The sequence below is a fragment of the Acanthisitta chloris genome, unplaced genomic scaffold (genome assembly GCF_000695815.1).
Source record: "Acanthisitta chloris isolate BGI_N310 unplaced genomic scaffold, ASM69581v1 scaffold18715, whole genome shotgun sequence".
Taxonomy (NCBI): Eukaryota; Metazoa; Chordata; class Aves; order Passeriformes; family Acanthisittidae; genus Acanthisitta; species Acanthisitta chloris.
Genome location: NW_008675557.1, coordinates 6717 through 32680, shown reverse-complemented (window position 1 = coordinate 32680; position 25964 = coordinate 6717). Strand labels below are relative to the sequence as shown.

General features: G+C 36.1%; 1 protein-coding gene across 1 annotated transcript; it reads right to left on the bottom strand.

The window, feature by feature from the left end:
• Window positions 1–1081: 1081 nt before the first annotated feature.
• TBC1D23 (TBC1 domain family, member 23) lies at window positions 1082–25188 on the bottom strand (the record flags this gene model as incomplete). Its single annotated transcript, XM_009075814.1, has 17 exons — window positions 1082–1412; window positions 2534–2728; window positions 3843–3978; window positions 6751–6839; window positions 11528–11670; window positions 12294–12400; window positions 13116–13158; window positions 13372–13542; window positions 16136–16228; window positions 17205–17327; window positions 18101–18204; window positions 19114–19157; window positions 19272–19396; window positions 21509–21632; window positions 23162–23366; window positions 24740–24845; window positions 25077–25188. Coding segments are annotated over 17 exons (2002 nt in total), but the record flags the coding sequence as incomplete, so codon positions are not given.
• Window positions 25189–25964: the final 776 nt, after the last annotated feature.

Below are 25964 nucleotides of genomic sequence, written 5' to 3'. Positions count from 1 at the left end.
GGTCAGTTTAACTTCTTTCACTCCCTGATGAAGTACCAAATCATAGGTTTTGATTCAAATACTCAGGAGACTTTGTGCAGCAAAGCTGATCCCCATTACCTTTATTTCACAGTTTCTGATGATTTCCCATCCATCTACAAAGATGCTATTCCTTGTCCATAAGGACATTCCTGTACTGAGCTTTTTAACAAGAGAACCGTCCTGAATGAGTGGAAAGCAGATGATAAACATGTAAGCTGATATCAACCATATAGTTGCCATCTCCCAAACATTAACTGGTTTTGTTGTTACTTACAATAATATAAAGAAATGCTTTAACTGATGAAGGCAACAGGTTAAGAATACATTTATCACAGGTATACAACACTTGACTCTCTTCACTTTATTTGTGTGCATTCATTTTCTTGCTGAACACACCTTCAAATCAGCACATGCTTCTGTGGTGAACTGAAAGTTTTTAAACGTCTAAATATATTAGACATTTTGTTTCTGAAGAGCAAGGTAACTTGTTTTCAACTGTCATATCCTGTCATGAAACACTAACTTTAATTTCAATGCACACACTTATCTTTACACGAGAAACAGCCTCAACCTATAAAATGTAAAATTTTGCAAAATTTAAAAAAAATAAATCACAACCCTGTAGTGAAATCCACAGTTAATTGTGGTATTTAAGAAATAACCCTTACCACCAACTCCAGTTATTTAACCAAGTAGTGGCTAAGACTTTAAAAAAAGTTAAATCTGCAAATTGCTTGTAGTTTTCCCATTTATCTAGCCCAAGCTGGACTTAACCATTTTTAATGAGGAAACAGTATTTCTAAGATTTGTATCTGCTCTGCTTGTAAACCTAAGTTTTTTATTAGTCTTTGCCTACCCAGTAGGCAACATCAAATTTACAGACTGTAGGCAATGCAGACATTTTACTTTCAAGGAAGGGGCAGTAACTTAAAAACCATTTTGTTTTCAACTGCTTCTCTGCATCTCACAGTGCTTCCTTCCTGTAGCACACTGAATGTGAACCCGGCTACACCTGCTGCTCTTGCCAAGATGCAGATCACTCCCATTAAGGCTGCAATAAAATGCAACAAACTGACCTTTATAATAAACATTCTTCAAAACCAAAAAATTATAATAAAAAAATTAAAAATCCTGTTCAGAAATTGATAATAATTTACCCTATCTTAAGCCTGCTACTCAGGCACTCCCATCAGGAAACATAAAAATTCTCCTAAGTTAGTATTCAGTTGGGAAACAGTCAGCTCGTGTCCATATACAGTATCTTGGTTGCTTCTTCTTTATAAACTGGTCTCTACAAAGTCTTTAATTATTAACTCTCCAAGGCATCCAGTACTTTCATGATCTGTTGTTTTATGGCTTTGGTAGCATCACCTGCATTTGGAATCAAATACCTTAAAAAAAGATTAGAAAAAGCCATCATTAATTCACTAGAAATGCTTTGAGTATCAATTCCATAATTATTTTGATTTCTCATCTGGCTAGGAGGAAAGGAAGAGAGGAATATATTAAAATGAAAAAATACTGAGAAAGTAACATTTAATTCCTGATATACTATGAAACACTTCCTGTCTGTGACCTTAGGAGTTGAGGAGTACTTCACAGGTCTTCTTGGACTGGAAAAGTTCTTCATTAATTCAAGGTCTCTACAGACAGCACTGCCTGACTGAAGCATAGCAGTCCTTGCTTGGTTTTGGTTTAAATTCCTATAGACAGCTCTAGATCAATTTGCTCCAGTCAACAGGGTGGTGATGAAGTAATTCAAAAACCAGCAAAGTTCTCTCCAGCATTTTACTTTACCTTTGTCTGACCTACTACCAAACTAAGCAGCCAACCGACATAGAACAACTTCCCTATTAGGCAGAAACTCATCTCCCACCTCTTATGAAAACAGAGCACCCACTGTACAGTTCTCTCCAAGGAAGATAAGAAAATGTCGAACTGATGTCAGGAACCTTGTTAAAACAGTGTCAAGAAACAGCAGGCAACACCAGTGGAGAAAAGCCTGATATGCCCATCCATGTGACCCCCTCCTCCCTCTTAAGCATGCAAGTGCTGAGCATGGCAACACCTAACTTTCAGGAATGAGGTTTCAGGGGTTCAGAGTTTTCAGGTTAGGCTTCTGGACTCCTTGTACAATGCACAGGAAGTGTCAGATGTCTAAAAAGATGATACCACAGAAGAACGACCACTCTCTTAAATCCCACTCTTCACAAATCCTTAGCTGCAGATTGCTGTCCAACTTGTTTTCATTTAGGACATATTACAGACAGAAAACACTTGCACAGATCCCATCCCCATCAACTGCTGTTGCAGTTCCTCTCCTCTGTGTCTTGTAAACACTCCTCATTCTGCTGGCAGATCTTTTTCCTAGTTCACGTCCAAATTATCTATTCCCAAATAATAACTATTACTTTTGAACTCAATTTTGGGAATGACAACATGCCCCTGATTTCCAGTTGACAGAGTTCCAGATATCATTACTACTTATGTCTCTGCTACTGAGATGGCTTACCTTTCAACTGCCAAAATTTCTATGCCTGAAGTATTGCTATTTCCATATTTAAAGGTGATCAGTTCTGGGTGTTTCTTCTTGGATGTGATTTTGACTACGGAGTTGAGTGCCTGTCGAGACTGTATGTAAGCCAGTCCCTTTCGTGAAGGAATCTCTCTCAAACAGTACATATGTGTTGCTGTTACTAGGAGATGACTAGAAGGAAAAGAAAAATGCAAATTAAATTTACTAATTAACTAAATATCAGCTGTTTAGAAACCTAAATTCTACAAATGAGGTACACAGAGAGAGCTAGATAAATCAGTTCCAAATCTAAGAAATAGTTATAATACTTTCATAATTTCTAATTTACAAAGGTTTACAAAATACTTCAGATTTTCTTTGAGTACTGTATCACAGTCACTTTTAAAAACAAGCATGGCACCTTCAACAGTATACAAAAGCAGAGTAAGAGTTAACATGATCACCTCAACACAGCAGCCATGAGTTCTATCAACAAAGATCACAACCACCAGTAATGTGGCCACACACAGAGCATGGAAAGTGCCTCCAGCTTCTCTTTCATTCTTCAAGCACTCCCCAACGACATCCCTCCAACTATCAATGGAGTATCCATGACTGTTGATCCCTGTACAAGCACTAGCATTGACTTCCTGACCTGCCAGCTCAGTTCAAGACTTACTTTTGCCTTCTTCATGGGAGGAATGCATGTTCAACTAGTGGTGGGAACACTAGTTAAGCTTCAATTCAGCTTGAGAAATCATACTATTAGACTACTAATCATACACCACAGAAAATAAATCTAATGCAAAAATAATACTAAAAGACAAGAACAGACCATGATGCAAGAGAAACCACATAATAATTTTCTGTTATCCATATTAAACAGTGTATGTATTCTTTGGGAAGTCAAAATACAGCAAGCATCATGCTCTGCTCTTGCAGGATCAGCATCTTAGGGGAACGATGGGTAAGAAGTAAAAGGCACAAAAGACAAGTAGATAGGAAAAAATGGAGCCACAGGTACTTGGATCTACCTGGTCTTGAAAATAAGCTTGTGTATACTGAGAATATTTTTCTTACTGTCTTGTTTTGCTAAGCAGAACTTCACACTAGGTGTTATAGTAAGTACCACTCTATAACACACAAATATAAGAACATAAATATAGCAGTATAATTTTGTTCTATGTTCTTTTTCACTTTCATTTCTTGGTTTAAGGTAATGAAAAACTTAATTGGCCAATTAGTTTTTTTAAAAAAAGTGTATCAAGACAGATATTTTCATTAAACTCAGGACTACTTTCAGTACCTGGGAAACATATGTCCGTTTTCTTTTACTTCATTACATGGGAAGCTGTACTTCACATCAGGTTTATTGATCCATGTTTGGATGTTGACCACCTCTTTTCGATCATCGTCCGACATTGAGGAGCTATCGATTTCATCTGATTTGAAGAAGAAAAAAATTTAAAAAAAAACTTCAAAAAAAACCAGAAAAAGAGACAGTGTTTTCACACATCATCAGACAACTTTTCAATTCACTTGAAAAGTTCAAATGAAGGTCCACCTCCTAGCCATAAACAATTATTCAGAGGAAAGAAAGAAAAATGTAGGCAATCTGGGACTTTTAATTCTCTCTCAGAACAGCTGTTTTTAGCTCAGGGGATGTCTTAAGCTGGTCTTATTTGCCCATTCAGTAAAGTTTCAAAGATTTCTTTTACATGGACTCGTCCAGACTTTCCCTGAGGCAAGGTAAACTTTTTGCATCTACAACACAAATATCTTTGGGCAATGAGTACCAAAACCAAACCAACTACAGTCCAGGAAAGTCTCCTCTTTGGCTTTTGGCTTCTTGTACAAGAAGAAATAAGCATCTGTTGACCCCTTTCAAGGCCAGGCATTATCCTTGTGGACCACTTTTCCTCCCTTAAGGTACCTATTTCACATAACAAAATTTCTAATATTCAGTTATGCCTGCTGTGAAATTCATTTCACATCTACTGACACCCTTCTTACCCCTCTCTGAACCTTCTCCTGTTCCAACATTGTTTCTGACATAGAGGGTAGAGGACACAATAGTCAATGTTTGGATGAACCACAGGTTTCTAAGCATTTGATTTACTTCTCTAACTGTTTCTCTACTGCACCTGGACACAGCCAAATCAGTCTACCGATTTGTAACTGAAACTAGAACTGTTGTTTGGGGGTTTTTTTTGATGTCTTTCTTGCCAGTACCTTAATTCATACTGAATTCCATGTGCTGTTTTATTGCCCAGTCATTCAGACTAGCAAAAGATTCAGTCTGTCCTTACTACCTTGAATAACCTTGGATCATTAGCAAAAATTGTTTTCAGGTTGACCTCGTCTAAGAGCATTTGCGAACATACTCAAAACCAAAATTTTAAGCACAGACCTCTGTGAAACACCCAAACTCCTGCAAGTGTTATCACTTAGTTACAAAATACTGTTTCTATATCTAAAAGTGGTGATTATGTTTATCTAGTAATTCCAGTGCTACATTAGAAGAATTTGATTAGCAATCTAGTTATCTAAAACAGTGAACTGTATTAAATCTAAAGGAAATACTGCCAGAAATCGCTTTGGAGGACACCTCAAAAGTGCCTTTTTCAAAGCCAGTTTCCTATACGTTGTTAAACTACTTATTTCAAAGCAATTCAGAATTACAGCCACACTTTTGAAAACGTTTTCATTGAAAAAACACATGATAAATGGAAAGAAATGGAACAAAAATCCATCCTCATTTCACAGAAGCACAGAATGGCTGAGGATAGAAGGAATCTCTGGAGGTAATCTGGTCCAGCCTCCTTGCTCAAGCAGAGCCACCCAGAGCAGGCTGCAATTATTAGAGCTGATTGCAATTATTCACTACAAAAAAGCCTCCAAACCACTAAAACTTCATAAAACGAATTATACAGAAACAGGCTCACTTTCTGCATTCTTCTGTATGAAACCAATATATATTTCACCTCATGTGTTGGCTTTGCTAATTCAAATCATTGCAGGGATTCTGCTTATTTACTAAGTCTAACAGCAAATATAAACAGAACTTAGGAAACAATCATTACTCAAAACATGTTCTAGACAATCTGCCTTTGAGGAGCTGGTTTTCTGAAACCATGCAGACTTTGCCAAACACTATTATGGATGCTCAAAGAACTGTGCAAACTTAATTACATGGAATTTGGAGAAGTATTCTGTTAGTGTTAAAGCTTCTGCCCGATAATTTCATTTTGCTGCTTCACAATTTTTAGAGCTATGATCAACAGTTTGTCATCAATGTTGTTTAAATAACTCCAAATCCTACGACTCACTTTCATTACTTGTCCTAAGTTACTTCTTTTGCATGTCAAAGGTTCTTATATTAGTTACCTCTTTCTCCCATGGAAGTTGAGTGTGCTTTTCTGCCACAGTTACTTGTGAGATGATGATAACTGGGAATGGGCTAAAACTACCAGAACAAAACTAGGACAGCAGTAGGTCTGCACCATTCTAATGTTAGCATTAGGGTCCCAAAAACCCTTAAATCAACCCTTGTGAAGGGTGTGGTGTTCTACTTTTGCCCGTAATTTTTCAGTTGGATAAAAAGTATCAATAAAAACTGCTTCTTTTTTCCTACAGCATCCTGCATGCATGTCAGGAGATGAATCAAGTTATTTATAGATTCAATGCTGAAAAGCAAAGTCCAAAACACTGGAGAGGTGTGCACACATTAGCCATCTTAAGTCTATCTCCAACTGTATATCAGAAATTCAGATTTTTTTTCTGATACTAGAGATTCAAACTGAGACATATCAGCCAAACTAGTCCTTTACATTTTGCTCACAGTTGTGAGTAACAGAGGTACAACTGCCAGTTTACATGTACAGAAGCAGCGTACAAAATTGCATCTCTACTCCAGAAATAACAAGTGAAGACAAAATAGCCACTAAACCCATCTATTTCCATTTTTTTCCTGTTGGCTGTTTGGTCCCTTCCACAAAATCTTTTTTATTGAGTCTGCTACTATGTACTTTAAGAGAGTGTTTCTTTCTTTGTGGGTCCTGGGCATCACCATGACAAAGACAATCAATGATAACAGTTAGAAAACTGTCATGTTGTTTGACAAAGATGTAAAAATACACACTTATGATTTAGCCCAACTCAATAATTTTGTCTAAACAAACTAATCTAAGTAAGAGGAAAATCTTCTACTGTACCAGTATCGTATTCTTCTTCATCCCCGATGCTGAATACTGGTTTCACACCACGGTAGGGTTTTCCTACTCTGTCACTGCTGCTGACATGTCTGTTGGCAATGAAAAGGGCAGGAGACAACATGGGATGGGAGAAGAAAAGTAACTTTCAAATGGATGGTATGAGTTCTACAATAACATATTAGCAAAATGTAAACACAACTGTGCAACAGAGAAGGACAAGAGAATTTCATGAAGCTGCCTGCAAGGAAGATGAGTGACCCATCAAGCAATTTGGTTAGTGAAAGCACAAACTTCTGTTACTTTGCAAGGCTGACTGGTGTAACAAAGCAAGTGAACAGAAATACTATTCTGTTTTAAAAAGAACTTCGGCTCACCTTCTCAAATGACAAAATGCATTAGACACCTGAAAACTGACAACATGCTATGAAGCTTCTAGCATGAAACCAAAATATACTTGGACAGTCAGGGCAGCCTCACAAGGATGCCCAATTTGGATGAAGGGAAAAAACCAAAACAAACTATTCACATGTCTGGAAATTATTTTTTCTGGTTAATTCCTCAAAAGATAACAAAATACCTTAAGAACTTCAAAGTGGGATTATTATAAACCATCCACTGGAGCATAAACTCTGAGTTTCTGTCCATTACCTTCTCCAGCATGAGTGAAATCCTGAAATATTTGGTCAAGCAACTCATACTGCTAAAATCCCAGCATCACTGGGACCTGAAAAACCACATTTAAATTGTTTCTACAGATCATACTAAATGACACACACACACAGTTGCAAATTCTGAGGTCTTTTAAAGCTCCAGCTCAGATTGCTGTGATTACATGGTCACAGCTGAATTGTTAAAAGCTCTTGCCCTCAACTGCTGAGAATATCTGAAAAATATGAAAAAACCTAAAAGGTTCAGAAAGCCACCAAACAGGCAATCACTGAAAAAATTAAACAGTTTATGATTAGCCTTTAAAACTGGCAACACATAAATTCTGAGGTCTTTTAAAGCTCCAGCTCAGATTGCTGTGATTACATGGTCACAGCTGAATTGTTAAAAGCTCTTGCCCTCAACTGCTGAGAATATCTGAAAAATATGAAAAAACCTAAAAGGTTCAGAAAGCCACCAAACAGGCAATCACTGAAAAAATTAAACAGTTTATGATTAGCCTTTAAAACTGGCAACACATAGTAGTAAAAAAAAAAAAAAAAAAAAAAAAAAAAGCGAAACAAAACCAAAACACACTTGTCCTGTGCCCCCATTTCAATAACCTCCTTCCTCATAATGTGCATTTCTGTCTCCTATCAACTACAAGCCTTGGTGCCTGTTACAAGCATATTCACAAGCACCAGTTTACATGCTATTGTCAATCTAAGTCAGAGAGGTAATCTTTAGTAACAGATAAATAAATGCTAGTATTATGCACAACTAAAAGTAGAATTTGAAGTTAGAAAACTACATTTTCTATGGGTAAAACTTACTAATGACAAAATAAGGAGAAGTTGAATAGAAAAAAAAAAACCAACTCAGAAATGCAGTCTACAATGAAACAAAAACCAGACATACAAAAACATGCTCATTAGTGTTTAAGACAATAAGCATCAATGACACTGACAATTCAAGAGGGCAGTGCGTCTATACAGAGGCTTTTGTAAATATGCTTTAGTAATACACAACCAATTGAATAAGAAGCAGCACATTTAAATAGGGTCAAATTGAATTAGGCAGAGATCATCTAAGAGAAGGTCTCACTGGTGTTTATAAATTGAAGTTAGTCAAGACAAGAGAAAGTAAAAAGCTACTTTATAAAAATCTGGTAACATCTTAAATTAGAAATGGATTTCCTTTAATCTGTTTACATGGAAGACCATCATTACACTGTTAAAAATTGAATGCAATGTCCAAAGCTGGCAAACCTGCCAAATGAAAAACACTGGTGATAAATACGAAGTGGATCTAATAGAGTGCATGAGGAAAAAATGCCATTCTAGGTTTTTAAGAGCTACAATTTCATGAAAATAGTCTAGTGATCCTTAGTGTGAGGCAATTTATTACTGCATCTTCCCAATGAAAGAAGATAAGCAATATGAGTGAACAGAGTAAACAAAATAATCAAAGTATAATCGTAATATATCAACACTTCTTGGTTACAAATACAGACTGAAGTGTCTTTCAGTTATTGATGAATCACCAAGTATTTAACCTGGAATTTCAATACTTTCTCAGTCAGCATATTCTAAAAACTGATCAACAAGATGTGGCATAAAATCCCCATGAGCCTTAGAGTTTCTAAATTAACAAAATATATTATGTGCTATTAGTGCCACCTTTTTTTAAAAAAAATACTGGTTAACATCACTATTGGCTTTGTTCACATGATACCATTCTGTGATGGTTATGGGTGAATCCCATCTCAATTTATGTACAACTACTTAAAAGAAAAATTGGTCCAAAAATCACTCAAAACCCAAACAGCACTTAAAATCTTCCACAATTAATCCAGCATCAATCTACATGTATTTCAGTGTATGAAGGTCAAAAGCTACAGAGTTCCTGAAGTATAACCAAAGTTCCAAAGTGATTATGCATGAGCTACTCTTCATTTATCACAAGTAATTTTATATAACCTCAATTCACGACTTTTATTTTCAGAATAATTATAAGGCAATACACGAGACAGATGTGAATGGCCTCCAAATTTCTATGAAATGCAGCAGTTATTTGAACAAGATGTGGGAGAGTTGCAAGGCATGTTTACTTATCAACTGAGCATTTCTCTTTTCCCAGTAATGAGCATGTCTGTTTCTATCAGCATGTTCTATCACCATGTGATAAGAACATAAAAATTTCAGATTTCCAGACAGAATTTCCATATGGTTTCCCTGTCATATCCAAGCTCTGATGATGCTTTACCAACAGTTTATGCTGCATACTTGTAGTCTCTCTTGTTAAAACCTGAAGCCATAGTTTGTTCAGTAATTGCTCCTGGTGTCTTCTACAAGTACAAGTCACTAATAAAATGTATATAGGAAATGACAAGTAAAAAAAAAAAATTCCATAAAAACCAATAGTAAGGAACAGAAATAACAATGCAGAAACTAAGAGAAGAAAGCAGCACTGCCAATACATTTTTTCTTCCTTTAGTCTCTTGACCAGTACTTTTAAACAGCAATAGCTTTAATATATTCAAACAAGCAAATTAATATAATAAAATGCAAGCAATCTTGTCAGTGTAACCAATGCTTACAAATACTGTGATGCCATGCTAAATACAGAAAAGGTGGTTTTAGTCAGACTGCTTAATTATCAAGCTTACCGCTCCAGGTTTGCTCTGTCTGGCCAGGAAATATTGAAAGGTATTCTATAGTACATTGGGGCAGAGGACAGAACAAAAGAATTAAACAAAAAATGTAAAGGAAAAATCTAGTTAAATAGTTGAAATTCTCTATATTGGCAATGTATCTTCTTCAAGGAGGATGCTCATAAACAAAAGCAATGCTTCATGACAGCTAGACATGAGGTAGAGAAGTATTTGTAAAAAAGTCTACTGAAGATGTATTTTTCATGCTATGTATGGCTTATACATAAGCCTTACTTGAATGCACAGAATGCCTTGGGTTGGAAGGGACTTTTGAGATCATCTAGTTCCAACCCCCTGCCATGGGCAGGGACACCTCCCACTAGACCATCTTGCTCAACAAGCCCCATCCAGCCTGGCTTTGCACATTGCCAGGGATGAGCCATCCACAGCCACTCTGGGCAACCTGTTCCAGTGCCTCATCACCCTCACAGTAAAGAATTTCTTCCTAATGTCTAATGTAAATCTGCTCTCTTTCAGTTTAAATCTTCACACAAGAAAAGATAGTACTATCTAAGAATTTTTCGCCTCTAAATGTGAAATAATAGTAATACTACTACTCTAAAAAAAATTCTCCAAGACAAAAAGAAGGAGCAATCTGTACCTTTTGATTATCTACAAGACTATTAAAAACTACTGTTCATTTGGCATGTATTTTAAATGCTGCTATCGAACAAATACTAGGTCTCTGAGATTCTTCAATACCAATCTCTTGGCAACATACAACTCCAAAGGCTGGAGTTTAAAGAACTAAAACAGGCTATTCAACTAAACTTTGACAGACGAAAGCTGTTATTCTTTTATCTAGTTAAGATAAGGATTTGGAATGATGACTTCCAAAAGCGTCATCAAAGTGTCTTTTAATATGTTTGCACATTCTCATTCCCAGCTGTACTTGAAGATACAAGAAAGGAACAATGGTGGATTCTGGGTTTGCAGCTTTACATCTGGACTTGAAAAATCAAGATCTTCAAAAAAGTTAATGTCAATTTGACAAGATGCAGCAGTAAAAAAAACCAAAACAGAACAAAACCAACCAACCAAAAAAGCCTGTTGAGAATCCTACTGTCATTAACCCGTTCCATGAGAGTCAGGACAGGGAGGAACTGAAATAAAAGGGAAACCACTCGAGTTTTAGACTGAATACAAACCTGACACATTATAAGAAGTCAAACTAACCATGGAGTGACAAATTCCAGACAAACATTCAAGAGAAAAAGCTGCTCCCGAGTGCCTTGCTATACTAAGGCAGAATAGTAAGCTTACTTAAAATCATGAGGATGTTGGGGGCAGAAAATCTAAGAACTGAAACTGGAAGACAACTTCATTTTCCTAATTAGTTCAGTTTTCACACCTACAAAATAGCCACCTGAAATGGGAAGTCATTCATGGCTAAGTCACAGTGAGATATAAATGACGCACCTGTCCACTGGAGTAGATGTGTTTTCAATAAAACTAATAACTTTTTCTTTCACATTCACAGATTTAGTCTTCAAAGCAACTGTCATTTTATTCACCAGGGACTTCACTCCTTTTCCATCAGCTGAACCATTAGAAGAATCACCCTGTAAAAGTAACTCCTCTCAGGATTAATCATATAAAATAATGTTATTTCGTCTCTAGTTTGTTAAGAAAGGAAACAGACTACAGAATAGAAATCTACTTTTTGATACTCAGCAGAACATTAATCACAGAATTAAGTATTTTTTTAGAGTTCTATCAATTAACAGCAATGATGTGTCTGAGGTGAAGATGATCCAACAAAGCCAGCTTGACAAATCATATTAGTGAGCATTCTGCTATGAAAATCTAGAGGAAGGAATTCTATTAATGATATACTGCATCCAAATTAAAAGCCAAATTCTACACATAACATCCCAATTTATAGTAATTTATTCCCAGAGTGAGTAAGAGCCAGGAAAGAGATGTCTGTTATATGTATCCTGCTGGAGAATGACTACAGCAAGGTATTCTCTACAAGCTCTTCCTTTTATCCTCGAGAGGATAAAAGTATTTAGGTCACTTGCAACTAGACAGTGAACACTGTTTAAAATTAAACACACAACTGAAACAGTCATGACTTGCAGTAATGCATTTTACAGGACAGAATGAAGAACATGAAGAAAAAAAATTCAGTACACCAGGGGCTCCCATCCCACTAAACCACTTGTGCTTAAAATTCACTTACATCAACAGAGGTGATGCTATTTCTTGAGCCTGAGGTACTAGCAATCCAATGGCCATACCCATTTTCTGGTCCTTCCACATTGATATCTGCTAAGTGCTGCTGGAGGGCTGTTAAAAGGCCATTAAAAAAAACATTCAGAACTACATTGGACTTAGTCTGTGGATGAAAATACTGTTTATCCAAGACTAATTGGTAACAATTATCTCTACGTATGATTCAATAAAACGGATAAATTCAGATTCCACTCTAATAATCCCTGGATTTTCTTTCAGTAGTATAGAGACATTATTTTAGTAAAGGAAACAGAAAAAACCAAGCAGCAACTAAAAATAAATCACTGCTTTGATCTTGAAGACAGCTGTTATGACCCTGCACATATTGATCAGTAATGCCTCTATACTCATATTGTAGCACAGATCTCTCCACTGGTGTAGAGCCTGATTATTTCCAGCAACGTAATGTGCATAATTATGAATTACTCATTTAAGAAAACATAACAGCAATTAACACTAATTATGAAGTCGTATCTTCATACAAATCTGCAGCCTACAGAGGCTAAAACATCAAGCATCATAAGTTAGAAGGAAGAGGGAATTTCCCCACTTCCTGTATTAATTTTTCACCATTCAGAAATTTGGGGAAGCCCTAACAGTTAACCACCAATGTTTAAATGCTCAGTGTTTACTTACACAAAACAAACTTGACAAATGAGACCCTATTTGCTATATATTTAGATGATTTTTAGCAAAACCCTAACAGAAATATCAACATTGTTAACATACCAAGTTTTCTCAAGCCAAAGTTCATTATCAATAAGCTTACCCATAAATCCTCCTTTGGCAATGCTTACATATTCCTTATTTTTCTGCAACAAAAAAGACAATTTTGGTTTAAGCAAAAATCTGTGGAACGAGTTTCTGCAAGTATAGTAATGAAATATGGGTTAATTAAATAAAAACTGTCAACTTGAGTAACGTAAAAAATAGTTTTTAAGGGGAAAATGTTTTGCCATTTAGTATCAATGTCATGCAGACACACTTTATTTCAGTTATTAAAATCAACAGCAATTTAACTGTACCTGTAAGAAATGTGCTAACACCATGTTCATATACATATCTTCTTCTTCCCTGCCACTTCCCATGAAGCAGAGGTGTTCCCCACCAGCTATGGAGCCAGACTCAATAGACTGTTTTTGTGCTTCTAATAGGGATTTTACAGACTGTGCAAATTCTGATGGGTTTTGAAGCATCTGTGGAACAAACAAACAAGAAGTGCTGTTTGACACCAACATACTGTAACACAAGCTGTGAAAAGAGACAAACTTGGAGAACTTCTTGAACACAAAACAAGGCAATATATAAGGACTATACAAGTCACACACGCACACAAGACCACCTGATCAAGAGCTCATGCTAAGTAAGAACACTGAGAATGGTCCTTTTCTTCCTCACTCCACCTCGCTCTCCCCAGGAAAAAAATGCAGTTCACATTTGTTAGTGTATTTTTGCAGGCATCAAATAATAGTGGAACAAGTCTTTGCAACTTTTATGTTGCATTAATTTGGTAATATAGCAGTGGGGTTGCTTCCCATATTTACACATGCTTGAGCACAACATGTTCAAACTTTACAGATTTGAAACCCTTCAAAATACCTACAATTCCTAAGTGTCAGTAAAGTCCTTCTCTTGTTATCTCCTCACTAAACTTCCTCCTATTTACTTATCAAGATTTGGGAGAAAAAAAGTACAACTGAGAGTACAAGCAGATATCCGTGATTCTTTGTACTCTCAAAAAGTTAAGGCTGTGATCTCCTGAAGGCCTGTTATGTATGCAAAAACAAGCTGCTGCATGAGACAGAAAAACAAGGACTTTCTCAATACAGAAGAAATTTTGACCTGTGTTTGTGGCGAGGGTGCTTATTTATATTAATAACAAAACTTTGACCTGTAACTGTACTGGGGATGAGGAGAAGAGGAGGGATTCTCATGATCTAGTCTTTGCAGTGATGATGAAGTACAAAGTCCCAAGCACACAACCTAGCCATCACTAAGGCAAGCTGAATTTGAGCTGGGTTTTTTCCTAGAGCCAAGTGCTGCTGCTTTACTACACAGGTGCTAAATCTCACTACTTCCTCTAAGACTATCTATAAATGAGATGGATTCCAAATCGCTTTCCCTATTGTTCCCCCTTACAGTTAGTTGTGTGTACTTGGTACATAGAAGCACTTAAACTGCATTAATGGCTTTTCATCACAAAGATTATTCTCTGTAATATTTTGCTAGCATTAAACTTAAAACCAGAGATGAATCTGGTGACATTCATCCACCATGGTTCATGAAGGACCCTAACTATACCAACTGACACATACTGCAGATGTTAAATCCAATATGTAATTAAAATACATATGAACTAATCACATCCAATTTAAGAGTTGTCTTCACAGACTTCTTTTTCACACATTACTACGGTTTTGCACTACTTAATAATTTATAATGCTTTACTGAACATGATGTTCCGTTAAGGCTAGCAGGAGAACATCCACATAGCAGAAGGAAAGTTTTTTTCCTAAATAATTTTTGATCTAGGTTAAAACCCACACTGTATCACAGAACCATTTAGGTTGCAAAAAACCCTTATCATCAAATCCAACCACATACCTAACACTGCCAACTCCCCACCACTAAACCAAGCATCATGTCCAGGTATGGTGACTCAACCACTTCACTGGGCAGGTTATTCCAGAGTTGACAACCCCTGCAGTGAAGAAATTTTTCCTATAATTCCTATAATTTTTCGTAATCCAACCTATACTTCCTCTGGTGCAACCTGAAGCCACTTCCTCTTGTCATATTGTTTGTTACTCAGGAGAAGAGACTGACATCCATCTTGCTACAACCTCCTTTCAGATAGTTATAGAGAGCACTACAGTCTCCCCTCAGTCTCCTTTTCTCTCCTATATAATTATATTTGTGCATGTAATACTGAATAATGCATCATTTTAATTAGAGAGGTAAAGATATTAGATGTAGCACTGAACTTCTAAGTAAGGTATGAAAGTGTTTTATGGGGTATATACATACAAACCATTCCATGCAGTTTCCGTAGACTGCTTGAAGTAAAATACTTGAGGGTTAATCTAGAAGTGAAGAATACACTACTAGATGGCTGAAGTGGAATTGATTTGGGGAAAATAGGACAGAAAAATATGACTGAATGTTCAGTTAGGAAATCACAATCAAATGGAAAGTAAAGTAAAATCTTTATTGAAGTTATTAGCCCACAGTACACCTCAGTCCCAACCTTAATGCACTGCCTCTCACATATTGTACTGCAAAAATTTTAAAGAAGCAACCAAATCTTTTAGAAGATACATGTTCCTTACAAGCAGACTGTAGTAAGAATGGCTGAGGCAAAAAAAGACAAGAGAAAAAATAAAAATTGATGACACCTTTCATTGGAAATTACGATGCTAAAAAGAGATTTCCTCCTTCAAGCAATGTCTAGTCTTTAGTCTGTATGGGTTTCCAGCCCTAACCAAAGAACAAGGAGTCTGAAATCCCAAATTCTAATGTCAATAAGGACTGAACTTCTCATTAAAATGCTGCCACCTACCATCTCCTTTAGAGAAATTAACCTTTGAAACCTCATCACACAGATAAACACTGCAGTCATACCATCATAGAATCCACTGTGTTGGAAAAGACCTCAAAGGTCATGAAGTCCAACTTCGAGTCCAACAACTAGAGCCTAAACTAAGGATATTGCATTTTTTGTGACATTTCTCTCTCCTTCTATCTCACTTAGGAATCAAATCTCAGTAAAGAAACAAGAAGTATACAAACCAAATCCGAGTCTAAATGAAATGCAGTTGATAAATGCCCAGCATTGTATTGCTCTGCAGGACGACAATCCACTACAAAGAACCTCACTCCTTCCTGAAAGAGAAGGATTGGGCCTGTTACAAAATTTTCAAATTATTGACATAATTCAATTACATTTTAATACTAATTCCAGTACTACAGAAACTGCTCATAGGGGCTAACAGCTATTGAAAAATCTTTTTTCATTTGATTAATCTGAGCTTCTACAGTCACCAGATGACCAACAGTATTCTAATAGTGGCTTCCCATTAATACATTGGCTTGTGCATAAGAACAGGTCACACAAGTGCAATACACACAGTGTAAATATTTCACCTCTGCTGAGAGGCAACATAGTGGGTATGAAGGCACACATCAACAAGACAGTCCAACACTCCACTACTAACCAGCACAGCACATAAGGATAGCTTTATAACCTGCTGACTTAATAGGATATAAACAGAAGCTTAACTTTCATTTGGACTAGGGAAAAAATCAACCGAACTATGCATGACAGAACTTGGTCCTGGAAACTGCTACAAAAATTCAATAGTCAGCAAGAAAGACTGTAATCTAACTACATTATGATCCATATACTGGTCTTAAATAGTCAAAGTGAAGTCCCTGCATCTAACTATGTCTGCAATTAACTTCTACTGAAATAGCTTTAATCAATTTTTTTGTTTATTTAAATGCTTCCTTGGCAGAAGGCAGAGATTCCATAATGGCATTCTTCTCAAATAAATGTTCCTCTACAATAGTTACATTTGGAAAGGAATTCAAATTAGTGAGCTATTACTTTAAGCTCACACTCCTCAGATTCAAACCAGCTGTAGCAAGCTCCCTTGCCCTATAGCTCCAGTTGCTGCAGCACAAAGGCACTGAAGTCAGCACATCCTTTAAAAGGGAGACAACTTCAAGACAAAGTATTTTTCCTGAAACAGCAAATACGCATTTGTGCTGTGAGCATTTAAAAATATTTGTCAGTAGTAAGCTATTATTTTCCTTTGCTACAAAATTTGAGGGGGGAAGGTTGATTCAGTATACTGACTCCTTGTTGTTGATTTGCTTGAAGAATCTCAGACACAGAAACTGCGAGACAGAGAGCCTGGCTCAAGTCTGTGTCATCATCTTTGAGGCCCAGCAAGCTGCTGCCAAAAAGACTGTGGTTGTCCTAATATGGCAATGGAAAAAAAAAAAGTTAACTGAAGCCATTGTCTTTACATGTGAAAGCTTAAAATAAAACTATATCCACTAAGCCACAAACAAAGCCCAACAATGCGTATCCCGTCCACATAGTAACCAAATTTTTGATCAACTGAAATTCTTTCTGAAAACCATGGCAAGGTCTGAAATTCCATTTCAAACATGCTTGTTCACGACTTTGACCATGCCAACTCGACGCAGTGCCTCTGGTATTTGGTTTTTTGGTTGTTTGTTTTTTCTCCTCCCACCAAAATCTAACGTACCTGTCTACACACATCAGAGAAAGCATATACAAGCCAAAGGCAATGACTATCAATTATTTCTATTTCATTCATTCACTGAAGTCAGATATCTTGAGTAAAAAAGAGCTGCAAAAACAGTGCAGGTGATAACAGCTTCATCTCTAGTAAGCAACTTTTTCCTCTTTGCTATTGCAAATACAGCTAGGACTGCTCTGCAGTCTACTACAATGCCAGTGGGTCAATATGGCAGTTTTGCTTCATCAATTCTTGCAAGAACGTGGTTGGCAAAACAAGGTCATGAAGTGAGAATATTGCAGGGAAGCTTCTAACATATTTCACTTAACCTTCTTATCTTTCAAAGATCCTAACAGTAAATACCACCAGAGTAATGACAGCAAAAAAAGTTGAAAAAAATTTGCAATGAAATATTCAAAGTCATTGTCATCAGGAGCTTAAACACTCACCAAAAGGAAAAGAATTTCAAAATTACTGTTATTACCTTCCTGAAGGAAGCTGGAGTTTTGCTACAGTAATATTGTGCCAAAGAGAAGAGATCTTCTATATCCTCTAAATCCAGATTGGCTGGTGATGTTTCTAAGAATTCTGAGACAGACAAACAACATAAGCACAACATTATTTCAGACAGAAATGAAGCAACATACATCTTTTCAAATCATACAATAATTTATTGATTAAACATGAATATTGATCCACTCTTCAGATGGAAAGAGAAGATACAGGAAATACTCCTTATCCATAGGAAATTTATGCTTTTTGCTAGAAGTTCAAACCTTCTATGCAAATTATTTTTAACCACACACCTATTTCTGTATAGTTTTGGATTTCAGTTGTAATTTTAAGTCAGCTACTTCTTCCAAAGAGGTGTGACCAAAAGAATCCTCTATTCTGCGTACCTAATCAGTAGCACTGTACAGGATGATACAAGGGTGTAGTTCTGCAGTATATGACAAAGACACAAAATTCCAAGCACTCATTTTTAACTACTAGGAGATTATTAATTATATTGTGTTACATGTATGTAAAAAAACCAAAACAAAAGCAAGTGAAATATGCTCACAAGAAATTTAGTGTGTTTTTTATAAAGCCAGAAGAGGGCAAGACAAGAAAAATGACTTAAGCTCAAATAAATGCATATGAAGATAACAATCCAGAAAATGCAACAACTCCAGTAGATTTAAAGAAGGATTTGAAAGCTGCTGCTTTGGGCTTAGAAACATGGTGATTAATACAGTTTGAAGTATTGAAACAAAGTACTAAAATTAAGTGTGGGAATACTAAAAGGCAACACAAGGAAAGAATGGTAAGGACAGGGGAAATGTCACGCAGCAAAAGAACAGTAAGAAAGGAATTAGTGGGCAAGGGGATTCATTAATGAAAAAAAATCAGATGGAAATAAATAATTCAGCTATTTAGCAACTAAAAATAGTAATATATGAGGTTTATAGTACATGGTAAATATTTCACTAGCAGTTGTGTAAGAGAAGTACTTACTTATCATTTCTTCTTTATCTGATTCTTGTGCTAGGATAACATCTCTGAAAAACAATAAAGTCACAGGCATAGATTAAGTCAGTAAAACCAGAATGAAACAAAACTGGATTAAAATAGTGTCAGCAAAGAATGTCCCAAAGAATTAACTGTGCACTCACTTTGCATTGACAAGGATGATCAGCATTAAGAAATAAATAAAGAATGGATCTGCTTGTTGTAGATATCCATCCCATATTGCCTGAGTGACTTCAGCTGAACAGTAATATGAAAAGAGGCTTCCAAGCTAAACATTTGAAAAACAATCAATGTGAGAAAAAGCAATAATCAGGAACCATCTTATCAGGATCACATTTTTTAACAGAGATACAACATATCTAAAATAAAATAAAACCAACAAAAATATGTTAAAGCATACATCTGCACCATGTATTGAAGGATGGTTCTACCCCCAATACCAGGTTTTATGGAAACAGTGCACAGTACTACAGATTATCTGTGAATAAATATGCCTAGTGTGAACATGAAGTTGGCTGTACACTGTCAGCCTTGCAAATTCAACCATAGATAACACAATCAAGCTGGAATACTGCTTAGCTCACAGCCACTGCTAAATACCAATTACACCAACAAGACAATCATAAGAGAATATATTTACTCAAACAGCATAGCAATTAGGACTGAAAGGATCCTACAAGCATAATTATTTTTATTTTTCACAGAAGAATTGAGCTAATTGAACATGGTTGCACATTAGTTTGACAACATCACTTACTTAATATTATATTATGATGCTTTATGACGGTGTAATTAAACATTTGCAAGCAACAGAAAATTTTCATTACCATTTAAGAAACTCTTTGCCTTATCCTGTCTGATATGCAAAGTTCAGTGTGGATAAAAGGTAGAAACCTCTTTCCATACATGTCAGATAATACTTTCAGGGACAGCCAACTCAGATGCATATCAGCTGACTTCACTGTGGTCTTACTGAACTCGCTGATGCACACAAATTCTGTATGAACAGCTACAGACCTGAAAGCTCACTATCTGTTTTTAAACACTATCATGGAATATTTCAGCACCTCCTGGTATAGTGTTATAGCAAAAATAAGAAGATCTATCCAATTCTGACTCTAATGCTACTTAAGATGTCAGTGAACAGCAAGGCAAGGACAGGTCTCTGTATATTCCTTACATCTTTCTATGTATTAATAGCACCTCTATATAGACTAGCATTTTTTATGACACGTGAAACAAGGGATTTTACTCTAACCTCACAACACAAAATGAGGCTTAAGATTTTTTTCCTAAAATCATACACCAGAAAGCATGGCATTGAGGACTGGCAGCTACACTAACACTCCCCTACCACCTTTCAGAGGGAAAATTTTTTCCTAATTAAGCACTGCAATTTTAATAAACAACTTTAAAGAACTTTGTATTTACGAAGGAAAAATCTATTTAAAAAAAGAGAGATTGAGTAGTGAAAAAACAGACCTGATACTTCTTTTGAAGGCTGATGACTGGCAAAAGGCAGATTTTGACAATGGGAAAATTCTGCCTGGCCACACTTTTATACTAAAGCTGGCAGCAGCCTTAAAAAAACCCCAACAAATACAGACCTCACAGCTGAATAATTCATTTCAGTCTACTTTAACTGAAAGTACACAGAGGTGAAAAAAAATTTACAAAACCAACGTGTATCAAAGAAGAGCCTAGAAGAGCTCATGGGCCATCAAGTTTTCTTTATTAATTTACAGACTGCCTGTGCAAGCACAGGATCATGATTTTGTACTACATATGGTAAGTAGCATTGAAATATGAGAATTTTGCTGCTTTACACTGCAGTCCTGCTTCACAAACTTGAAAGAAAAATTGAGGTAAGCATCCTTGTAACTACCCCCAACTTGAGGCAACTTTGAAGAGGAAATGACTAATGCTTTAAGTGTTGTGGAATGTATGTGCCTAAATTCTAAAAGACATAAATACATCTATTAGCATGGAGGTTTTTAAAACAATTAGTATTTTGACTCTAAAAGACCTATTAGACTGATGTTTATTCCTATCTACAAGCATACAGCTGCCCACTATCAAAACTAACATCAGGGCTTCGTGTTGAGTGTGTCAGCTGCTCTCATTCTTACTTTTTCCAAGGAGTTCCTAACATCAGTGGCTCAATTAACATGCAATACAATAAAAATGCGATCTTAACAAGACCTAATACCTTATACTAAACAACTGGAGACAAGAAGCCCACGCTATATTAAAAGATGCAAATTATTTCAATATATGCAGTTCTAATCACTTGTACTACTCTTCCACAGATTGGCAACACGTACTTAAATTTCAACAGAAATTTATTGTTCATTATGTTCCCCTACTTTCACTTTATTACCCAGTTGAGTGCATATGAGTCTGGAGTCATCTTCTTTGTATCAAGAAAGGAGCAGAGTTCAGGCTCATGGTACTGAAGCAGTAGTCTGAATAGATGAAATGGTCTTCCCTTCAGAAAACAATCCCTGAAAAGTAGCAGTGAAAATAATCCTAAAATACTGCCTGTGTAATGTTGCAGTTTTCAGACCTACTGCAGCAATTCTTTATTATCTGTGACTATGCAATTTCCTATACACTGTTCTATTAATTCACAGGGATTGATCATGAAGCCAAATTGTTTCAAGAGTTAAAAAAAAAAACCAACAAAACCAAACTAACAAAAAACCTCCCACAAACACTGAAACCCCCACTATATTAACAAGGCAGCAGAAAGAAATTCTGCCCATAGTTGACAGATTATATAGGACATAAATATTTAAAACAGATTTAAATATCAAAACAAGGCAAGCACAATACCAATGTTCTTAACAGAGCAACAGAGTTTAAAATAAGTCTAACTATATAATTAAAAAACCATAAATATTTCAATATTTTGTTTGTTTAAATTCCCAATAAATATTTCAAGGTAGTTTCAAAAGATGAGAAAATGCAAATAAGGTGCATGACTTATAAAGAGTAAGAAGTTAAAAACACAACTTGTATCAAATAGTAATGATGGCCCAGCAGTCAAATGTCAAATGGACACCAAACTGACCCAAGCAGAGATTTGCAGGTATGCTATAAATTGCCTGTGTTTTTCACTCATAAAAGAGGAAAGAGTTTAGTCACCCAGATGCCTACAGAGAAGCTCAAACACTAGATACTCTGAAAGCCTTCTACATGAGTACAGGAGTTCCATGACCAGAATGCCCAAACTACTCCCAGACCCCAACAGTATTTTAAATCAGAAATGAACACAAAGCTGAGTCAAGTGACAGGACACAAAAAATGCTTCCTGCCACAACACCAAACATGCACTTTTCATATTATGAGCACACGTCCAGCAGTTGGGTTGGAATCTCCTCTCCAGGGAGCAAATTAAGATCTTTAATTACAGACCATCCATACATTATTTCACAATGAGAAGATACTATAGCCTCGCTGGAGCGTCATGCTGCTATTCCAACACAAATACTTCTTTTAGTGAGAGCACCTACATAACAGCATGAAAACCTCAAATTTAATATTTTGTATTAAAAACTAAAAGTATCTAGCAACTTAAAAAAATCATTTCAGGCCCAGCTCAGTACAGTATAAGGAAAATATCAACTATTTTGAAAGAGATTTTTGAGACTTCTTAGTGCTTATTAATTACTGATTATACCAAAAATGCTAGGAAAGGAAAGAAAAAAAACTCTTGCACATAACCTATGTGAATTAGTTCATAAACAAGTATTTTTGATATTGCATTAAATGACAGTTGTTCTTTAAAAGGCACATTGAGTCCACATCAGTCACATGCTGACTGTCTACATCTTACACCAACTCAATCACCTCCTGGATTTCAAACCAACAGGCACTGAAAGATAGTTCAAGTCATTATCATGTGAAGCAATCTGACAACTTTGCTACAATCAGTGATGTTCATGTTCTAGCCAAAAGAACATGCACATCCCTACAGAAAATACTTTTAATGCCAATAAAAACAGTACAGAGGCAAAAGGAAGAGTCTTACCTTGGAATGAATTTATTCATGATAGCATAAAAGCAGTTGTACAAATCACTGCGGGGCAAACGGAGGTGCACCAGAGGTTTGAGTAGATGTATCCAGCTGAGGCAAGAACTGTATTTAACATTGCGAGATTTACAATAAAAAGTAATAACAGACTCAATATCCAAAATTAATACTGACTTCTCCTCTTCGGGTACCGACAACTGGTCTGCAAGAGGCACAGCAATAATAAACTGTATTAATGCTTTTCAAAGAAATTGAATGAGATTATTTCATAGAACAATTGAACAAATAGGGACTGCTCGGGGGAAAAAACAACAAAACCAGACAAAAACTCGCAGCTTGGATCAAATGCTTACAGAAAGGCATTAAAAAATGTATCAAAATACAAGTGATTTTATAACCAGGATCAGCCATTTAAATATTGCAACAACCAGACGAAAGAAGTTTGGGTTTTCCAGGATCTCTATGAAACAGAGGTAGATCCCTTCTAATGCACAGAATACCCCTCTTCTATTCCTATTTGTTGTGCTCAGCAACTTATGCTCAACTCTACAACCAATTCATTTGAGTTTCAACATAGCTCAACCCACAATGCATACCTTCAATTCCTCAAACACCCACTGACGTGCAAATTCATCCCAATCAGAACTCTGAGATCAGCTAGGCTTATAGACTTAAAACTGTAACTTATAAATCACATTTTTTAATGTCCAGGATGGGGGAAAGAGATATGTACACACTACATTCATGCAGGGGTATTAAACTTCTAGCAAACATCTTTCCCCCTCAATTACAAGAAGCCCATGAGTCTTATGACTGTTAATATTTTTTTTTACTACAGAAGTCTTTAATACTTCCCTATCAAGGCCAGTCGATATTTGGCGTTTCCTTTCCTCTACCGCTCAGGAAAATAAAATAGAATATAAAATTCAAATCTCATCTGAAGATTTAATGCTGTTGCATGGTGTCAGGGATTTGACCATCTTGTGATGAGCTGCCAAACAGATCCTGTGGCAGCTCCTTACAGACACACTGGAGTATTATTTCCCACGCCTTGGCAGCATGTTGCTTTCACAAACACAACCCTTCATTTTTGCTGAAAGTACTATTAAAAATATCTTTCTTGAAAATAGTCTTTGAGGTCCAAAATGTTTAAAATATTTCTTCTCTTAAATGTCATATGCATTTTGGCGCTACATTAACTTTTCAGATTAAGAACCAGTCATTACACAATTAGAAACCTGAAGGGCACTATAGAAAGAATGTCTGCTGTAAAGGATGGAGCTCGGAAAAGAATTGTAGTTTTTTAACTCATGAAGCTTTCTGACCATGCAAACTATCATTTACAAGCGAATTCTTTAAAATTCCATGATTTCACCCATCCCAGAGTCAGAGCTCAGGTAAGATATTACTGCTTTCTTCCAATTTCTTACTGATTTTTCTCTGCTCTCTCATCTTCCTCCTCAAAACTTCCTCCAAAATGTAAACATCATTGAGGTTATTTAATTCAAATAACAAATTCTTAAGAGGACTGAAAATACAGAAGTTTTCACACAGGTGATCTAAATGTGAACTTACCAATTAGCTCTTGGCAATCCTTATGAATTATACTCTGTTCAGGTAGGTCTAAAGAGCCATCCCAGAATGCTAGGCTGTCCCCCTTTCCTACAACATTAAGTGTAATCTGAAAATAAAAATAGAAAACCCTCAAAACATTTTAGTGTCGTTTTGAAGTTTCCCAATTATTGAACTCAATAATTTCACAAAATAAAGCAGAACATTCCAAAACAGAATCAACATACATGCATATGAAAATTCCAGTCCTACATTTCTTCTGTAGAGATGTCAGGTCATTCATCTCAAATCAAACACAACTTCAAACACTTCCTGCTTCCTGATTTGAGCTTATACTTACCTTCCAGACTTTGGCCCTCAGATCAGCAGGCAATTGCCTTCCTTGAATTATGTTTCTCACAGTTTCAAGATCACAGCCTCCTTCGTCTAGAGCATCTGCAAGATCTTTTATCCTAAAATAACAATATGTAATGTTAAAAATCAATGATACACATTTTTTTCAACGTTTATCTATTAAATAGCTGTAGACTGAAGGCTACTCTGGGCCAAAACCCACACATATGTAAAGGTGTATTATGAGACAACTTGACAATCACTAGAAATAAATACTTGCAAAAAGTTATTTATTCCTTTATCTTTAAGGCATTTTGTTAAACTTTTTATTCCATTCAATTTACATACAAGAAAAAAATTTGCTTATTTGTTTTCATGAGGTGACAACGTTGCAAAATGTATCACAAAAATGCAAATTTAGTTGCAGTTGACAACTTCCAGCAACTTTCTATTTCAGCAAATTTTCACACACACACACACAAAGCAAACAGTACACCTGAATTAGATGGTGGAGTTATTTTAAATAAAATATTAGCTGACCTAGAAAACAGAAAACTTGTTTCAAAGGTTTAGAACAGACAGCTTTTAACCTCATCTTTCCCTGAAACAGGAAAGAGCATTTTAGTCAAACTCAGAGGTATTTAACTATTAAGTTCCAGTGTTCTGAGTGTGGACATGTGCACAAGACTGAGTTAAAACATACGAAGGTGTTAATAATAGTGTAGAGAGTAGCGAAATGCACAAACGCACAACAGCCAAATGGTATTGACTGTTGCCAAAGTAAGCCACCAGAAATTCACAAGCATTATAGGTAAGATGATTACTTTACAGTCTCTGACAGCTTCTGCAGACTGTCTCAACGTTTCCATGCTGTCAATAATGTGAGAACCACATC